The 18,716-nt window shown below is 36.7% G+C and overlaps 2 protein-coding genes and 1 long non-coding RNA gene across 3 annotated transcripts; 1 reads left to right on the top strand and 2 right to left on the bottom strand.

Moving 5' to 3' along the window:
• Positions 1–3,195: 3,195 nt before the first annotated feature.
• On the bottom strand, positions 3,196–5,576 carry LOC136813436 (uncharacterized). The gene is made up of 3 exons (XM_067069958.1): positions 5,157–5,576; positions 4,602–4,827; positions 3,196–3,556 (listed from the first exon to the last, which is right to left on the bottom strand). Exons 1-3 carry the CDS (start codon positions 5,523–5,525, stop codon positions 3,393–3,395), a joined length of 759 nt encoding a protein of 252 aa, XP_066926059.1. The 5' UTR covers positions 5,526–5,576; the 3' UTR covers positions 3,196–3,392.
• Positions 5,577–5,734: 158 nt separating this feature from the next.
• LOC136813339 (uncharacterized) lies at positions 5,735–8,970 on the bottom strand. Its single transcript, XM_067069851.1, has 5 exons — positions 8,944–8,970; positions 8,384–8,560; positions 7,613–7,718; positions 6,566–6,748; positions 5,735–5,766 (listed from the first exon to the last, which is right to left on the bottom strand). Exons 1-5 carry the CDS (start codon positions 8,968–8,970, stop codon positions 5,735–5,737), a joined length of 525 nt encoding a protein of 174 aa, XP_066925952.1.
• Positions 8,971–17,040: 8,070 nt separating this feature from the next.
• Positions 17,041–18,694, top strand: LOC136813442 (uncharacterized). Its single transcript, XR_010847471.1, has 2 exons — positions 17,041–17,569; positions 18,583–18,694. It is a non-coding gene; the product is annotated as an uncharacterized lncRNA (long non-coding RNA).
• Positions 18,695–18,716: the final 22 nt, after the last annotated feature.

Here is an 18,716-nt window from a genome sequence, read left to right as displayed (position 1 = left end):
TTTTTCCCAGGTTTAAGGGCAAACTTAGATAAGTAATAATTTTTGGTGTCGGTCAACCTTGTGATTCTTTTTTGGTCACCAAAGTGTTACCGTGTTATCAATTCTTTTACGAATTTGTTGATTTTCAATAAGTAAAAGTGAAAATGAATGCTTGCCATTTCATTTTATAATCATTTATGTTTGTATATGTTTTTTCAACAAATTTGGTCCCTGGTGGTAAAAACCCTATAGGAGATTGACTTTGATTTCAACCATATTTAAAACTCAAATCGTATCCACCTGGCTGGTAAGAAGTTCTGGGGTTGAAAATTCTCCGGGGGGGGGACCAAAATGAGTGCCGGGTACGTGCGAGTCATAAGGGTCCCTTTTTTACACCCTCGGAAGTCTCTCAAAGGGGTACAAAAACCATTAAAATGAAAGAGAGAGTCTTTGAAGGATCCAAAAATCACGAAATTCAAAATTTCCTCTCTCAAAGGTGATTTTTCAAAATTTGGACAAAAATCGAGTGAAAATCGATAAAAATTTTGAGAGAAGTCTCTCTTAGGTTAGGGTCCCCAAAAAGGCCAATTTTCTTCTCTGTAAGCCGCCCCCGGATAGATCTAAATACTTCTCAGAAACCTACTGTTAAAAAGGAAACAAATATATTTCCCTGGGCTGCCATGGTTCGCCCTGGAAAAAGTGGATTGGAAAAAATGCCCCTTCGAAACAAGGAAGTTTAAGAAACATGGATAGGGGAAATATTTCTTCTGTAAACGATTTGTGTAATGAGTGTCATTATGTTTACTATAGCTTGTACCAAGCTTGATTTACATTTTTGTAAGAGCAGGTCTTCTTTGGCAATATTTTTCAAAAATTGATACAGGCTTATTGGGCTTAATTGACTTAGATTCAATTTTGTGGTATTTGTAAATAAAAACAGTATTAACTTTTTATGTAATATGATTTTCAATTCCAAAACAAAATTACTTTGCTAATCATTTAGTTCTCTATAAGTAGAAGTTTATAGAGGAAGACAAATTTAACACGATTAAAGATTGAAGAAGCAATTGTCTGGTATTGAGGTGATAACAGTGCTAAAGTAAAAATCAAACCAAAGATATCAACGACGATTCGATCAATCATGGCATTTTTTCATCAACCATTGTTGAATACTTGGTGAGTATTTTAGTAACATTACTTACTGTATGTCAGAAATGTTTTCATCCTGTCAATCGAGCCACTCCCCAGTGACTTTTTTCTCCTTTTAATCTTTCGAGCATCCTTCAATTTTTACTAGGAAATGCATCTTGGGAGGGGGTTTCAAGGCCTTAGTTAAAATCTCATGATTGACTGTAGGCCCGGCGGACGTGGGGAGATTTTAGCCTCCCCATTTTTGACCAAATGAGATTTTTTTCTAAAATTTCTAGCCAATTTCATCTCATTTGAGCCTTCAGCCTCCCCACTTTTGACCAAATTAGATTTTTTTCTCAAATTTCTAGCCAATTTCATCTCATTTGAGCCTTGAGCCTCTCCACTTTTGACCAAATTAGATTTTTTTCTCAAATTTCTAGCGAATTTTATTTCATTTGAGCCTTCAGCCTCGCCATTAGTACTTAGGAAAAATGGGTGCCGGGTATGTGTGAGCCATAAGAGCCCCTTTTTCACACCCTCGTGTTCTCATTTTAGAGCATACCTTATTGGCATTATATTTCGCGTGTACTTAATTTCGCGATTTTTTAGGCCAAATTTCGCGAAATTTAATACCGTTTAAATTTTTCAAAAATTTGAAAATACCCAATTTAGTGAATTGCGAAATGTAATACACGCGAAAATTTCCAGAAACTGGCAATCGCGAAATTTAGTACACGCGAAAAAACGTTTCCTCGAAAAACTTTCGCGAATCGCGAAATTTTGTAACACGCGAAATATAATACCAATAAGGTAGTCAAACTTAAACCCAGTCCGTTAATTCGCTTTATATGAATCTGCAGTCAATTAAGATTATACTTAATTACGTCCACCAGCAAAATTCGTTTTTAATTCTCTTTCTATTATAGCCTGCAGATCAAGCAAGACGATAGGATCATCCAGGCAAGAAACAATAAGACCCAAAAGGAAGAAGCACAACCAAGTCACTTAAAAACGGTGAAACGTGGTACTGGACCTACATTCAAAATAAAGTTTTTAACCAAAGAGGAAACATTATTTTTCTCTGAATATGATACTATCGAATCTATTAAAAGATATATCGCAAAGAAATATGATATTCGAACTTTCGAACAAGTTATTATGTTTAAAGGTGTGAGGTTGAAACATCTTGATAAGATCTCCGATTTACGAGTTGACGAAGCTGAAATTTGTTTACATTTGGTTATCGAAAGAAAGCCACTAGACCTTTGTATTCGAATGGGGTCATTTGATAGCCCGGTACAGACTATATATATTACAGCAAGTCATACAAATAATATAAAAGAGGTTATTCAAAAAATTACAGATGCTACTAATATCCCAATTAAATATTTGAGTTTGGATGTAGCAATGAAGAATTCGAATGAGGAAAAAGATGATATTGTTAGCCTTGACGATGAAGTGAAAGTAATTCAAGATTACCTAAGCCCTGATGGAAGTTGTCCACTTTTTCGTGTAAAACAAGTGATAATAGCTAGGCTACATTTTCAAGAATCGAACCAAGTTATCAACTATTATGAAACTGTAGAGGAAGACTCAGGTGACACTATTGACGACTTATTGGTTAGAATTGTGATTGAAAGAAAGTTGGGGAGAAGGAATTTCAATGTTCGAGATACGGGGAGTCGAGCTAAATTGAAAAATAAGACTCTCTTAAGAACACTTTTTAAAATTGATATCTCAGTAGGTGACGCAATGGGTTCGCTTTGTTGTGGTTGCTTTGGATGAACAAATAAAGTTAGTTAGCAAGGGATTTCAAAAGGCTTTCACATTTTCTATAAGATATTTTCTGAAGAATAGACCTTATCGGAGTTTTTTTATTTTTCTAAAAAAGCGATGCATTGTGGCATTGTTTCGTGTGTATTACAATAGAAATCTCTTATGAATTCCTCGAGGGAATTCTATTGTAATACACTCAAAACAATCCAACTTTTCCGGAATCTTTCAGATTTTTCCCCGGGATAACCGGCATGAGATTGGAAAGGTTTTGTTTCTATAAAGGTATGGAAAATCTTGTGTTGACTCACGTTGAGCTAAAATTTAGATTTTTTAGTCTTTTTATAAATACAAAAAAAAAATTCAAAAATAAATCACATAAGTTACAAAAATGGTACAAAAAAGTAAGAATTTTTAGGTAAAATAATTTTTTAATTGAAAAAAAATAACGTTTACCATTTGTATTTAAATTTCGCTACATATTGCCACCGCAATGTTAATTTTACAATCTATTCTTTTGGAACAACGGTGGCAAGTTTGGATCTGACATCCAAAAAGTCATTACCATTTGGGTCAGGTACAATGCCTTGTAAATCGAAAGCCAATTCGACTCCTCTCTCGAAAATCAACAAATGCGAGGAACCTCCAAAGTGGAAACAACCAATACCTTCTCCTAAAGAAACAAAAAAAAATTAAGGTAATTAGAATTTAAAGGGAATTAAAATTCAAAAACTTCTAAACTTAAAATTCTTTTGGTAGTAAAACTTTCCTAAATAAACTTTCTATTTTGAAGGGTAGGGAGGGGCCTAAAATGGGTGGTGAAAGCTGTTTCGCTGGAACTTAATTTCAAGGTTAATTCTGTAAGGAAATAACATCTTCAAGAATTTGGGCCTTTTTGACTTTTGTTATGGTATCCAATTCCCATCGCATGGTATGGTTTAGCCCGCGAGTGGAGGCCAATTGCCAAGTGAACCACTTATACTATAACAGTGTTAGAATCGACTTCGCACCTCCCAGGCGAAAGGCAGGGGCGACAGCCACTATGCCTCTCCGTCTAAATACAGCTATCATTTCATGATATTCATGACGTAATGTCTTCAACGGAAACAACCTGGTTTTTACCAGTAGTTGCACTGGACTCCTCTAAAATTATCAAAAACCAAAGTTGAGTCAGAAGTACACTTTAGTCTAACCTAACAGCTGATTGCTTGTAAGTGATTTATTGTATTGACTGATTTTACGTCACTTGCAACCAATCAGCTGCAAGTTCTATGATGAAATTTCAGAAGATATTGCGATTGTGTATACCATGAATACTTTAATCGTATAAATTTTAGACTAATTTTAGCGCATATTAGCGAGCCAGAAAAATCTTGATTTTTTTTGGATTTAATTTAGCGAATCACGATTTCAAAAAATTTCGCGTGGATAAATTTTAGCGAATATTCGTATTACATTATTGACCAAATTCGTTTTCTAGCATTTCTTTGCACTGAAACCCATCCTATTGATAAAAATGTATCAAAGCAATATAACCAGAAATTTCGCATGGATAAATTTTAGCGATCTGTCGTTTCGGTGTGTTTTAGCGAGATTTATTTTAGCGAAAATAGGGAAAACTCGCTAAAACGCTAAAATTAGTCTCGCTAAAATTTCTACGATTAAAGTAATAGATTTAGATCATTGTGGGTTCATAAAAGAAAAAATTATCTGTTTACCTTTGACAACTTGTTTGGTATTTCTTTGTGTAATTGGTGACAAATCAACGGTCGACACATCCACCATACCAATAGGGATGAAAGCCACGTGACCAATGCTTGGATTCTTAGTATCAATAATGATCACACCACGTGTTGCCATGTGCGCCAAGTAAGGTTGTGATGCGATGTAGTTAGCTTGACTGTCTGTGTAGTAGGGTTGCGAAAAGTAAGTTCCAGGGACAACCTACAAAAAAAGCAATATTACCAAATTAGTGAACCGTCTCACCAATTTTCTTGTATCCAAACAAACGCTGCCTGTTCTTTTAGTGGACAAAACTTGCCGTGAATTAATTTACTGCAATTTTCGCGAAAATTTTAGTTCTCGTGAAAAATTCAAAATTCGATTTTAACCGAACCAACCCCCTAGGAGACTGAAGAAATTAAGTTCTCGTAAAAAAATTTAGATTCTCAATTCATCTGAGCAAAGATTAACCCAACAGATATAAAACCTTATGAAGGAATAAAGGAAGGCCAATCTTAACAGCGAAAGGTGGACATAAAAAAAAACGTTACCTTAGCAACTTTAAGTTCACCAGAGACGGGGGCATGGAAACGATGATATGTGTGGGGGCTCAAAAATCCTTGATAAACAGTACCACCAACAAATCTTTCAATGTATTCTTCAGCTCCCTTCAAAATGTATTGCAATGAATAGGGTTGTGATTTGATCCAAAAAGCATCATGTCTTTGAACTGAATATGCAACTTGGTAGGGAGCATTTTCACACGCATTTGCAATGATCATATCATCATCCGGGGATGCAATAGGACGTCGTCCATCCGGTCCTTCGATCAGGTATCGTGTAAAGAACTCGTCGAATGATCGGTAGCCGTAATGAGCAGCATCAGGGTTGCACACAAAGGTTTCATCAAAGTTTGGCATCTCATTCAAAGCTGCTGGAGTAAACCAACCACCTAAAAAGGAAAATGAAGATACGTGTAAAAAATGTGAAGAAATTCATCCTCTTTCATGGGATTGGGAGTAGGTTTATGCATTTTGTCCTTATCGGGATTCTTGTCGGATGGAAATATGTTTATTTGCTTCAGGTGTGCACTGGTTTCATGTTTCACATTTGCACTGAGATCAATGTATTAAACTAATTCCGTTGAGGGTGGTTCCATATCTTAGGAAGAAAGAATACGCACTTAAAGCGAATACACGTTTTTTTTTATAAGGACAAACTATATAAGAACATAAGGCTTCGAGGCCCAAAAATTTAAGAACATTCTAAGAACATACTAAGGCTTTGGAGACTTAAAAACATGCAATTTCTTAAGAAATTACATCAAAATGCTCAAAAAATGCTGAAAATAAGAACATTTTAAGAACATTTTTATGCTTCAAATCCAAAAAACTAAGAACATCCGAAGGCTTCGAAAATTTTTGACGTTCTTATAAAAAAAAAATGTGTAGACTTTAGTTCAATACATCAACAGCCTGCTTGAGGGAAGAAAAGATCAAATCATCATTGTCTGACATGCAATAAAGGCATCGACCAGTTGTACTTTCGACAAGAGGTCATCAGGTTGTTTTAGTAGATTACTTTACCTTTGAACTCATGATTGTGTCACGCTCATCAGTAAAACCAAAACATGGTCAAGCAGCTCTAGGTATTAGATTGGGGGGGGGGTGCTGAATCTACTGCTCTTCATGGGTCATGCAATTTTATAAAAGTCAACCTACTCCATTTACCCACGAAGGCTGCATGATACTAATATCAGATCACTTATTTAGTCCTTGTGGTGATATATAAAGATGACCCCTCCCCCTTCTTTTTTCGATCCATCTTTTTAAATTTCGTCAGAAAATGTTTTTCTAATGAAACAGTTATGCCAAATCTCAGCTGATTGGGAATTCTCTCCAGGCTTCATACAATACAATAAAAATTCCAACTATTACTACCAAGTCGAGTGTCAACTTACCGACGACATCTGGATCTGTAGTTAAGACGTCAGTGGATGCATAACTTGTCAAATATACTCCATAATCGTCCAAAATAGCTTTGAATAATTCGTTGATTCGGTTTTTAATGAAACCAGCGAAACCTCCAGGTGTTCCCATTGCGCATGTCAAAAGAGCTCCAACTGGGACAGGGATCTGAATATCTATAGTGAAAAAATGAGAAATTGGTTACTCTGAGATACCCATCAATAACCAAAGGCTGAATCGAAGACCTCGAAAAAACCGCAGGTAGTATAGCATATGTTTATATATATAAGGGGCACGAATCCGCCAGTGTTAGCAGCCTACCACTCTTGTGTGCTTAAATTGTAGGGGGGGGGGTGGAATAAGCAGGGGGCGGGTACTCCAGATAAAAATCAACAAAATGGAGGGGGGTCATAATTAAGTGCTATTGACCTGATTTTGCTAGAAATCCCTAGAAAAATGAAGGTTTTTGGCCAAGCCAACGCGTGATTTTTTCCGAAAATTGCAAAATGACCCCCCCCCCCCAAAGAATTAAGCAGACAAGAGTACCATAACCCTTGATGGCCTTGGAGTTTTTCTGATAGCTTATAAATCAATTTATGTATCTAAACTTTTACAAAGGTAAGTGACTAAACTGATTTGAGATAACCCCGAAGTTTTGACCCTAAAGTGTCGAGGAATAAATTAAATTTCTCAACATTCATGCTTGCACGGCGTAGAAGGAGAGAAAGTTGTTCTTTCTGCTCTTATGTTTAAAAATGTTGTGTAAAAATCTTGGCTATCTATCCGGTAGGGGGTACTAGGGTTGGCCAGATGAGGAGTATGTGCGGATGGGACCTCCAAAAACCGAGCGATTTTTGCTAAAAAGTGACTAAATAAAAAAAATCCTCAAAATCTTGATTTTTACGACCCTTAGAGAGATTTCGAGAGGTGAAAAAACCAACCCTTACCTAGCACCCATTTTTTCCTAAGTACCCGCCCCCGGGTTATCTATAATTAGAATAAAGAACTGTTCCCATTATAAGAGAAGAAGTTTTACTCACTTTCATCTTCAATGAATCTTGGTGCTTGTCGAATGGTGATGTTCAACCAAAACAAGAAATCACGAGCGTTCATTTCAGCATCCGAATTGAACATTGTACACATCACCTGTTTAGAGGATTGGAATATGTTTTGTTGGTTTTACACACTGACCTTTATAAACCCTGGACCAAAGCTATCTACCGTATTTTGTCGGAGTTTTTTTAAAGTGGTACCCGCAAAGAAGCCATTTTACCTAACTACAAACGGCGCTACATCGCTATTGCAAGCAAAGTAGATACAACGCTCTCGATGCAAGTACCACTTTCAAAAAAACTCTGAACAAAATATTTGCTTGGCCGGGATTGACTGCTTCCAGGGTCTAAACAAAGATCAGTGATTTCACCATACATTTCTCCTGACTGACATTCAGTGAGTTTCATTGACCCGGTGAGAAGTTTTTAAGAGGTAAAATCTAAAGGGGATTATCCCGGGGGGGGGGGGGGGGGGCACTCAAGGTAAACGACCTACCGTACGTGCAGCCCTTAAGGGTATATTTTTCAATGTTCCCAAAGTGTACTGCGAGGGTCGAGATGAGCAAAAATGAGAAAAATTGTACTCTCAGGGTGTAAAATGTCGAAAATCTGACCATATTTGGCCTGAAAATGGTCAATCTAATTAAGGGTCGATTTTACAGTTTCAAAAAATGTCTGAAATTTGGTCTGATGGAAAATACATGAACCTGATTGGCCCAAAATGTGTATAGTTGTGTATAATGTGTATAATATACTCACCATAGCAACATCTGGTTCCTTGCCCATCGCTTCAGCCAAATCATTGACAACCGGTAAGAGAAGTGTGGCAGGTGCAATTTTACTGACATTTCTTGCAAAGATTTGAATTTCTTCATCCACCGAATGTGTTTCTGGGAATAATGCAACCAACTTTGCGTACTGTTCGGCATGTGTCACCTAGATAAGTAATATAAAGTGGAATTGTTATCTTTTTTTCTTGGTATATGACATTACATAGAATGTGAATTTTCGAAAAGATGATGCCTTCCGCTCAAACACAATAAATTACTCTTAGGCTCCAAATAAACGCCCCCCCCTGCTTGTTAAATCCAACCCCCCCCGGACCTTATTAGGGCCCCCCGTTTATTATTTTTTAAGAATTTTTTCAGCTTTCAAAGAGAAGGTCCCTTATTCTGCTCTAAATAGCCTGATTTTAGCCTATATTTACCTTATTTTTGGGTTTTTGCAAGTACAATTTTCAACCCCCCCGGCAATTAGGTTCCCCCGTTTATTAAAATTTGGAAAATTTTCCAGCCCGTTTATTTGGAACCTAAGAGTACACCTCCTTCAAGAGAATCCATAGACATAGACTCGTATAGATTCAGCTAGTACTATTCTCCGTTAGAGAGATATTAAACGCGGAAAATATATATGCGTGGAGTTTACATGAGCAGATTGCTAAAAAAGACGACGAAATCAAAAAACTCAAAAAACAACTGACCAAAAACCGAGAAGTCATCAACAGCGACATCGAAACAATGCTAACACAAAAGATGAGCGACCTAGAAGCCAAAACAAGGAAAATGATAAAAGAAGAGATACAACAGACGAAAGATTTTATGAAAGAGTCATCCCGTAAAACCTACGCTGATATAACCAAAGCACACAAGGAAAATCTTAAATCTGTTGTTGCGGAACAAAAAGAAGAGGAGAGGATAGAAAAACGATATATCGAATCAAGAAGAAAAAACATCATAATTCATGGACTCTGTGAACAAGCTGAAGACACGAAAGAAGAAGATCAAGAAGAGGACAAAAAGGAAATTGAGGATCTGCTCAAAGATATCGGCATCCGCGACATCAAACCAACGCATCGACATCGTATTGGGTTCGAACATGAAAAATCGAAGAAAAATCGTCCGATAAAGATGACCTTGCAAAGTGAAGAAGAAAAAGAAAGAATCATGAGCAACCTTAAAGCCTTAAAAAAGTTTGGATATCATCTAAGCATCACTGATGATTTCACCATCAATGAAAGAAGAAAAATCAAAGAGATGTGCGAAAAAGCTAAAAAATGGAACCCCGAATGTGATGGTGATTTCATTTGGCGTGTGAGAGGAAGTCCCAGAACAGTTAACCTTCACTTGATAAAAACAAACAAAAACTTTGCCAACCAAAAGCTGTCAATATCTAGCCTCAGTAGCAGCGACGATGAGCTGCCAACAAAACATTAGTCTTTTTTAATTGTAAAGTAGCGTTGACTTTTATTAGCCTTTGTTGCTACCTTTTCGTCAACATGAAATAAACTATTACTTACTACTTACTTTACAATCGCAACGGGCGATAGACGGAAAAATAGCGGCGGTAGAGTTTAGAACTTTAAACACCTCCGTGACTATTTACTCTGCTCCCGCGGGCTTCCGTTTTTCAAATTTATCTTGCTTCCTAATTTATTTCCTTTTATAGCGACCTTGTGTAGATGATAGGATCACCAAGAGAAACCAATACGGTGGAGTCTCCTTAACTCGAACACGCACGAGTAACACATATTTGTTCTAGTTAAAGTAATTTCGAGTTATTGAGTAAGGTTTATAAGGCATCGTTAACTGAAGGGACCAGAAAACCTTTTCGCGTTAAGAGAGACATTCGAGTTATAGGGGGTTTGAGTTATGAACACTCCACTGTAGTTCGAATTATACAAAGATTCGAATTATGGAGGTTCGAAATAGAGAGAGTTTGCTGATAAGGAGATTGAAAATCTGACATTCAAGTTGTAGAGGTTCGAGTTATGAAGACTCCACTGTATATCAGAATGCCTAGGGGGGGGGGCACTTAGGCAAGTGATAAAAACTGGAAAAAATTTCAATTTTTCGTTCTGACAAGGTCACCATTTTAACCAAAATTCATAACTGACAGCGTAAACTATTCGAACTCCAGCGGCACGTCCTCTTCAGCCGTCAAGGTCAGTGACCCCTCCGGGTCAGAATGTCAATTTTTGGAACAAAATTCCTTTAAGTTAACTTTTCGAACCTACCTTATACTCCTCAAGCCTTCTTTTAGCCCATTTCATAATAGCTACTCTGTCTTGTGGAATCCATTTCCCGATAAACAGATTTTGTCTCTTTGGTCTCTCGCCAGCCATCTTGAAAGAATTTTTTTGTTTTTATGAGTTGATACTTTGAAGTCTGTTTGAAGTCTGTTGCTTTCTAGTTATAGTTGTTCCACCTGAGTGAGGTGAAGTTTCGTGGACCAAATGAACCCCTTTTTATACAGAAACTGGTTTCGATAGATTCTGATTTCCTAGGGTGATGGGATTTTTGTCTCACCTTGAGAAAAGGTCCCCGGGAGGAGTGTTTGCACTTCTGTATTTGGTTTTAGTTGGTGAAGTTGAGCTTCCCCATAGATTTCCAGTAGACAAATTTGTCCCTTCAAACCCCCCTTTGGTTAATTTAAGTTCTATAGAGGGCTTGAGTTTTTTGCAAGTCAAACACGAGTTGCGTTAAGGTTATTGGGTTGGTCTTATCACAAACTTGCTTAAACTGGTTAAAACAAACGATATAATGTTTACAAAGAGCCAATAGGAGGGTAGTTTGTAAAACAACATATAGACCCTATATCCAAATTATTATCAACGGCTTAAAATTTCTATTTTTGATTTTACAGATTTGGAGTTTTGTTTATTTGGAAAACTGGAAAACTGTGTTAGCATATAATTCCTCCAACATCTGGAAGAATGTTGTTTTTCGCAGTCATTTTACGGTCAATCGATATTTTCTTGGTTACAACATCTTCTGTTATTTTTACGTCAACACTGTAAAGGGATTTTTTATTTTGATCCTTTGACGATAAACCAAATAACATTCTTGCACGCGAGACATTCTATTGAGAAACTAAAGGGTTTAACAAATTTAGGTCAAAAATATTTTACTAATCGAGTTTTATGAAGGACAAGATTGAAGCTCATTTCCATTCAGGGCTACCAGATGGTTTGGGGATATTTTGCCTTGAATGGGCCTGAGCAACAAGTCTAGATATTTTTGCTTAACGTTTGTTTTTGACTAGAACCCAGGTCGTTTCTTAATGATTCTGATAACGCTTATGAGCTGTATCCACAGATATCTTATATAAAACACTAGATAGAGCCACTCCGTCCCTAGCTGAAGCAAAATAATCTGCCATCTTTGATAAGTAGACCATAGTTCGGTGCCGGCAATTCAATCCGATTGTATCTATCTTTCGGCTCGCTGGTTCGCGCCATTCAGGAGTTTTTTGCTTGGTTGAACAAATTGCCGGTACCGAACTGATCTACTGTGACCTACTTGCGACAAAGATGGCGCATTATTATGCTTCACCTGCCGTTGCTTGGGAAATATAGAGTAGCTCTATCTAGTGTTTTATATATAAGATATCTGTGGTTGTATCACGATCATAAGTAAATTCAAAAACGTGACTGTCTTGGGGTACGAGATATTCAAAGTTAAGATAATAGTTAAGGAGGTTTCGCTTAGGATCATTGAAATAAATTTATAGACAAAAATCATCAAACCATCTGGTTAAGATCCCCTTAAGATTGCCAACATTTTAACTGCAGTCAGCGGCAACTCGACGCCTCCTTTTTTGAAAAGGTAACTCTTTCTTTATCACTCTATCTAGGCCTTTTAGATCATCATAACTTTTTGAAAAATTAACAAGCGGGGGCGTTCATTTGGAACCTAAGAGTAAGAACTGATTTGAGCATTGGAAGGCCCCTAAGAAGGGAACTTTTTAGCACATTTCGAAAATGTCTCAAAAATTCTGAACAATGAAACCTTCTCTCCCTGAAATAGTTTTAAAATCACGGTAATTCAAAAGTTCAATGGGTCGTAATTTCTAGTCTTCTAGAATATTCGGGTCCCAAAAACGTCAATAAAAAGGTTGCAAAATTAAAGTCTAAAAACAAATCATGCCTTTTAGTCCGGGAGCCAAATCCTATATCTCCATAAATAAGCACTTTTGCTTAACCAAAGATTCTACAGGATAAACTATACATTTTTGGAATCCTCAACTATCCTAGTTTAAGAAATGGTCGGTCCCCAAAGCTAACTCCTGGTCAATTTTTCATACTGGGCCCGAATTTAGGAGGTACTTTTTGCCCTTTGTAAGGATTTGTTAAGGAAAATATCTTTCCATGTATGATATAATTTGCTATATCTCATGAATAAATTGCTTTGAAACTTTGCCAAAAGTTTCAAGATAGATTGGTGATCATCATTGGCAAAGATTTTTGCGAAAAATTATTTTTGGGGGTTTACCTGGGGAAAAATAGGGAAAATTTGGGTATTTTCACTGAATTTTGACACTTTATAAGACTTTTTGACTTTTTCTTTGACTTTTTGACTTTTCTTTTGACTTTTTTGACTTTTTTTTTGACTTTTTATAGAGATGTACGATAATTTTTCGAGTGATTTACCCCTCGTCCAAACTCAGGTGGATGCGAACTAGAAATTGGCATATTTACCCCCTGATTTTCCACCTGTATCCCTGGATGACGGACAATGAAAATCACAAATTGCTTTCCTCTATTGCCTACCAAAAATATCAATGTTTCCAGTAGTTAAAAATCAAACTTTGCACACCTTAATACTGTTTTATGGGTCAAATATAGGCCCAAAAATCAATAACAACGATAAAAGATTGGCAATTTTACCCCCTGATTTCTCCAACTGCACCCTTGTATGTGAGAGTTATAAGTCAGAATTGTAATTTTCTTGTGTATATCACACAAAGATCAAGTTAAAACTATTCGCAGATATTTTTAGGCGAGATAAGCAGTGAAAATTGCTCAAATTATGTAAAAATTCAACAAAATGGGCATTTTTACCCCCTGAAGCGTCGAAAATGATACTAAATACAGTTGACAAGAAATTTTTCTGGTGTATCGCATCAAATTTTATCATAACACAAAGTTTGTGCCTCGTTAGAAGTTGTTTTGGTAGGTCCCAGTCTCATAAAGTGTCATTCTTCAGGTTTGGCTCCCGGACTATTTACTCGAAATTTTTATGTGCATACATGACATTTATTTCTAATTGGTTCAAATTTATTGACACTAAGGGTGTATTCATACTGAAAGTTTCAAGCTAATGGCATTAACGTGTGTCTAAATCATAAAAATGTTTTGTTGATAGAATGATGAAAGTCTACAAAAAAGAAAATAATTTTTACTACTTCTTGCTGATATACGTGAAACGTTCATACATCATTGCCTTTGTTTCTTTGACGTAGGTTTCGAAGCAACTTAAAATTTAAAATGTTGTAACAATGAACTCTGCTAATTTAAGCCGTTCATTGTTAGGCTCAAAATACAACGAATTCACGTTGATATACACAGTGTTCAAGGATTGCCTTCTCACTGATAAAAAGTATTGTTTTACCATCAACACAAAACCAGACGTTTATGACATATTCATTATCTTTTGATAAAACAAAGACAATAATTCCAGTGTCTTAAAAACCGCTCTCATCCATAAAATTTGCAGGGTATCTCGCTACACCCACAGATCTGTAAAGCCCGAAGGGCTAGATTTGCGGCTTTTATCGAAAAGTGAAGCCTATGTTTGGAAGGATTTCCTACCAAAGTCACGTGACATATATGCAATTTCACCGGTTTGAGAGATGTGAAATAGCGTTTGCCGCCTATTTTTTTTGATCTCGCGCTCCGAAAACAATTAAAATGCTAGATCCTATCCATCGGCACGAAATTAAAAAAGTCAAATTTTTGCTTCACTTTTTTTGCTGGAGAAAGCTTAAAGTTGCCTATCTAGCCCTTCGGGCTTTACAGATATCTGTGGCTACACCTATGTCGTTCGGCTTGAAGTTTGCTTGAAACACAATCACAACGATCGTGCAAACTTAGATAATTAGAGACAAAGGAGAAAATCGTGCAATTCTTAGTTCCCATATTTTCAAGCAACTTTAAAGCAACAGTGAGAATACACCCTAATAAAGTTAGTTATCCGCTGTAAGTCGTAAAGCAAGTAAAATGGGAATAAAATCACTTGAACTTTTTCGAGCAATCACATGTTTTGACTGCATTGATATAATTTTGCAACACGTGTATTTTTCCTTATTTTTCTACGGTTTGGACATCTCGTATGTTTGTAGTTCCTTTCCCCGGCTCCATTCTATGTTAAGAACATCTCTCAACAGGTCATGTTGTTTCAATTTATCCTCTAAATATTAGAACTGTGCGCAGATTCTTGATGAAAGCCAAATAAAAACCCGGCTTAATATATTTTTAGAACTTCGAGCTTCCAAATCTTAACCTGAGATCAGATTGTGGTTGTTTTCTGCCCACCACGCTGAAGCTCTAAAGGGATGGGTGAAAACATACAATATGACGAATATGCAATCTCAAAATCGTAAAGACAGCGCTCATCTAAAAGGACTGGGAACGACAACAAAGTTGCGTGATTGTGTTTATGAATAGGGCGCCGTATCAGTTTTTAATTTTCCGGCGCACAACAAGATTCTTGTTTTAGAATTTTCTGCGAGAGGACTATTTTCCTCAGATGTATAATTTTCAAGCACCTTCAGAGGTTTACCGTGCGCGTAAGAAAATTACGAACAGCTGTTATCAGGTTACCAAATCTTGTCTTTCAAAACTTGTTTTTTGTTATTTTTATCAATCAAGTCTTTAACGATCAAGACAATGTCTTTTCCAGTAAAGTAGGATCCACTGATCTCTAGAATTAAGAATGGATTGGTCATCTCCTTGCAACCTCTCAATACAGTTAAAGCTTATTGCTTTTTTCTCACTATGTTTAAAATAATAATACCTTGGAAAAATGTGCATAAGACATTAATCAAGATGGCAGCCAAGACTAGAATAACTTCAGTCTCCTCTTACATACGTGTACTTGAATATTCTTCTAGTTTTTATTTTAGAGTTCGGTAGGGTGGTATTGTTATTGTCTTTCTTATATGGAGTTTGCTGTTCAATTCAAGCCATTTATCGATTCAATTTGATTCAATAGTTTTTCTTTGTTTCTTATTTTAATTTTTGAAAAAAAGTTTAGTGTTGTGCGAGCTAATTAAAAAAAGGAGCGATAACCGAGTGTTAGCGAAGGGCTAGAGTAGAATCTCTGACCTTTCCAAGGCAAGAAAAAGTGAAGCCACTTATTTCTCATCCAGAACGGGCCTAGAACGCGCCAAAAGCCCGAAGGGCTAGACTCGAGACTCCTGGATGGGAAATGAAGCCACTTGTTTCCCATCCAAAACGCCCGTGCGTGGTTTTTACACAAACGTCGGATTAGTAAAATCTATCGCTAGATTTCAAAAATGCAGTCTTTAAAAACAAAGGGAGGACTAGATAAAATCCATTGTCATGATTGCGGTGCGTTCTAGGCGCATTCTGTTTCTTGCCTGGGAAAGGTTAGAGATTCTACTCTAGCATTTCGGGCTTTAAACTTAATGGTCAAAACATGTGATTACTCGAAAAAGTTCACGTGATTTTATTCCCATGTTACTTGGTTTACAATTCAGATTTAATTACTTTTATTAGTATTAACAAATTATTCAAACCCATCAGAAATAAAGAAATTTCGAGTAAAAGCGTAATTTGATTTAAACTTTATTATTGCAATCTGTGTATTAAAATATTCTAGGAGTTTTTCTGTTCACCAAAACTAGTTCTCGCCAAGCAATATTAGTTTCCTTAGTACGACTTAAAAGAGATGTCTGGGAATTTGATGAAATGGCAGACCAAGGCTGATAATAATTGCCGTGCCAAGAAAAACTATAGACTGGCACAACAATGGGATCTTCCAGAAAATGTTCGTACATTGGGGGCTGGAGGATATAGTGTACAAAATTTGCCTAGTCCGGGGGGATAAACTTTCTCTGTTTGGGGGTAATTTTGATTGTCCATGGGGTCAACTAATGCTTGTCCAGGGGGTTAGACCTGCGGTCCGGGGGATCAAAAGTTACAATTTCCGAGGGGGTAAAATTCTTAAAATGTCCTCTACCCCTCATATTCAAATTTCTTCTGGAAAAGTCCAATGTCTCAATATCGAAAGACTCGTCTATGAATAAAAGCTGTTTCTGGATTAACTATTTAAAAGATAGGTTTATAATTTATGACGAGCAGCTTGATGTAAAAATAACATTTCGTAAAGTTTTTACGAACCAAAAAATATCAATTGACTGTAAAATGACTGCGAAAAAACAACACTGTCCCACATGTTTGGGGAATTATATGTTTACACAGTTGCAAATAAACAAGGCCCAAACTATTGTTTCAACGTTCATTTAACGTAATATGGACGTTAGACAAACGTTAAAACAACGTTGTGTGCCAGCTGGGTTCCAGTTTTCCAAATAAACAAGGGTCCAAATCTGTAACAACGAAAATAGAAATTAAAGACGTTAATAATAAACCCTCTCCTATTGGCTCTTCGCAAACAATCTATGCTTTGTTATAAACAGGTTGAACAGGTTTCTCGAAACCTACCCTCTGACCTTATTAACATAACTCATGTTTGAATTACACAATACTCCACTCCTCTACAGAGCTTTAATTAGCAGAAGGGGTTGTAAGGGGCAGAATTGCCTATTGAAAAATAACTGTGGGGAAGCTCAACTTCACCAAGTAAAACCAAATACAGGAGTGCAAACACTCCTCCTGGGATCTTTTGTCATGGCGAGACAATAAGCCGATCACCCTAGGACATCAGAATCTATCGAAACCAGTTTCTATATAAAAAGGTTCGTTTGGTCCACGAAACTTCACCTCACTCAGGTGGAACAACTATAACTAGGAAGCAACAAACTTCAAACAGACTTGAAAATATCAACTCATAAAAAACAAGAAATTCTTTCAAAATGGCTGGCGAGAGACCGAAGAGACAAAATCTGTTTATCGGAAAATGGATTCCACAAGACAGAGTAGCCATTATGAAATGGGCTAAAAGAAGACTTGAGGAATACAAGGTAGGTTCTCATTAAAATGTTTTATCGTGTAAAAGGGGCTGACAATGAAAAAGAAATTTGTACCCCCCTATGTTAAGGAGATCTTTTCTGGTAAAGGTGACCGCCGTAGATATTTTTTTTGGAATTTTTCAGGACCTTTTGATTTTTCACCTCATTTATGTGGATTTTTACACTCGAAAAACAAGACCAGGGGGGGGGGATTTTTATTTTCTAGACCACCCTGGACGTCGAGCTTCCTCAACATAAGAGTTACAGAATTTTTCTGGAATAACCCAAAAATGAAAAATCCAGGGAGATAAAAAGTCCAAAATAAAAGTCCAAGGGAAACTTGAACTGCGACTCATTTAGACAGACGAGTTTAATACCTTTTGAAAATTGAGGAAAGAATTTTTTTTAGAAGACTTTCTTAAAGTCATCACAAAGATGTCATATGTGGGCGTAACAAGTTTATGTCCCTTAGTGCTGTAGGAAGTATTTTGAATTTTGGTTTGGGGGGGGGTTAAGGTTTAGTAACACTACGAGGGGAAAGAAAATTAGAAATCCCAAGGTTCCCCCGGTCCCAGTAGCTACTACTTTGTACCAGAGTGTATCTCACGTTTATCTTTTCCTAGTACGGCCTCTACGGCAATAAATTTTGAAATTAGACGTAGATATCAGGTCTGTGTACAGACTACAATCATGGTCAAAATTCAATCAGAATTTAGCTTATTTTCTCGTTTTTCGAAATTTGGAGAACGTCGCTTTTGGGCTAATTGATAAATTTATTCGAGTATTTCAATTCGGGAGGGTTTATAGACTTCCAGGCAATATTCTGAGCCGTATTGGAACATTCTTGAACTTTTGGATCCTTAGAACCTAAGTGTGGCGTTAAAACTCGGAGTTAAAACCGTACCTTTTTAGAGCGCTTCCAAATTTCCCTTTTTTCTCAAATATTACGACCATGAATGTAGATAGCTACACCGCTGTTTCCATACTGTAGATAATAATTCCACTTTATAATATTTCTTATCAAGGTGAAACACGCAGAACAGTACGCAAAGTTGGTTGCATTATTCCCAGATACACATTCAGTGGATGAAGAAATTCAAGTCTTTGCAAGAAATGTCAGTAAAATTGCACCTGCCACACTTTTCTTACCGGTTGTCAA

The sequence above is a fragment of the Clytia hemisphaerica genome, unplaced genomic scaffold (assembly GCF_902728285.1).
Source record: "Clytia hemisphaerica strain Z4C2 unplaced genomic scaffold, Clytia hemisphaerica genome assembly, whole genome shotgun sequence".
Taxonomy (NCBI): domain Eukaryota; kingdom Metazoa; phylum Cnidaria; class Hydrozoa; order Leptothecata; family Clytiidae; genus Clytia; species Clytia hemisphaerica.
The sequence above is the reverse complement of the archived record's forward strand: the minus strand, read 5'-3'. Positions and strand labels throughout refer to the sequence as shown.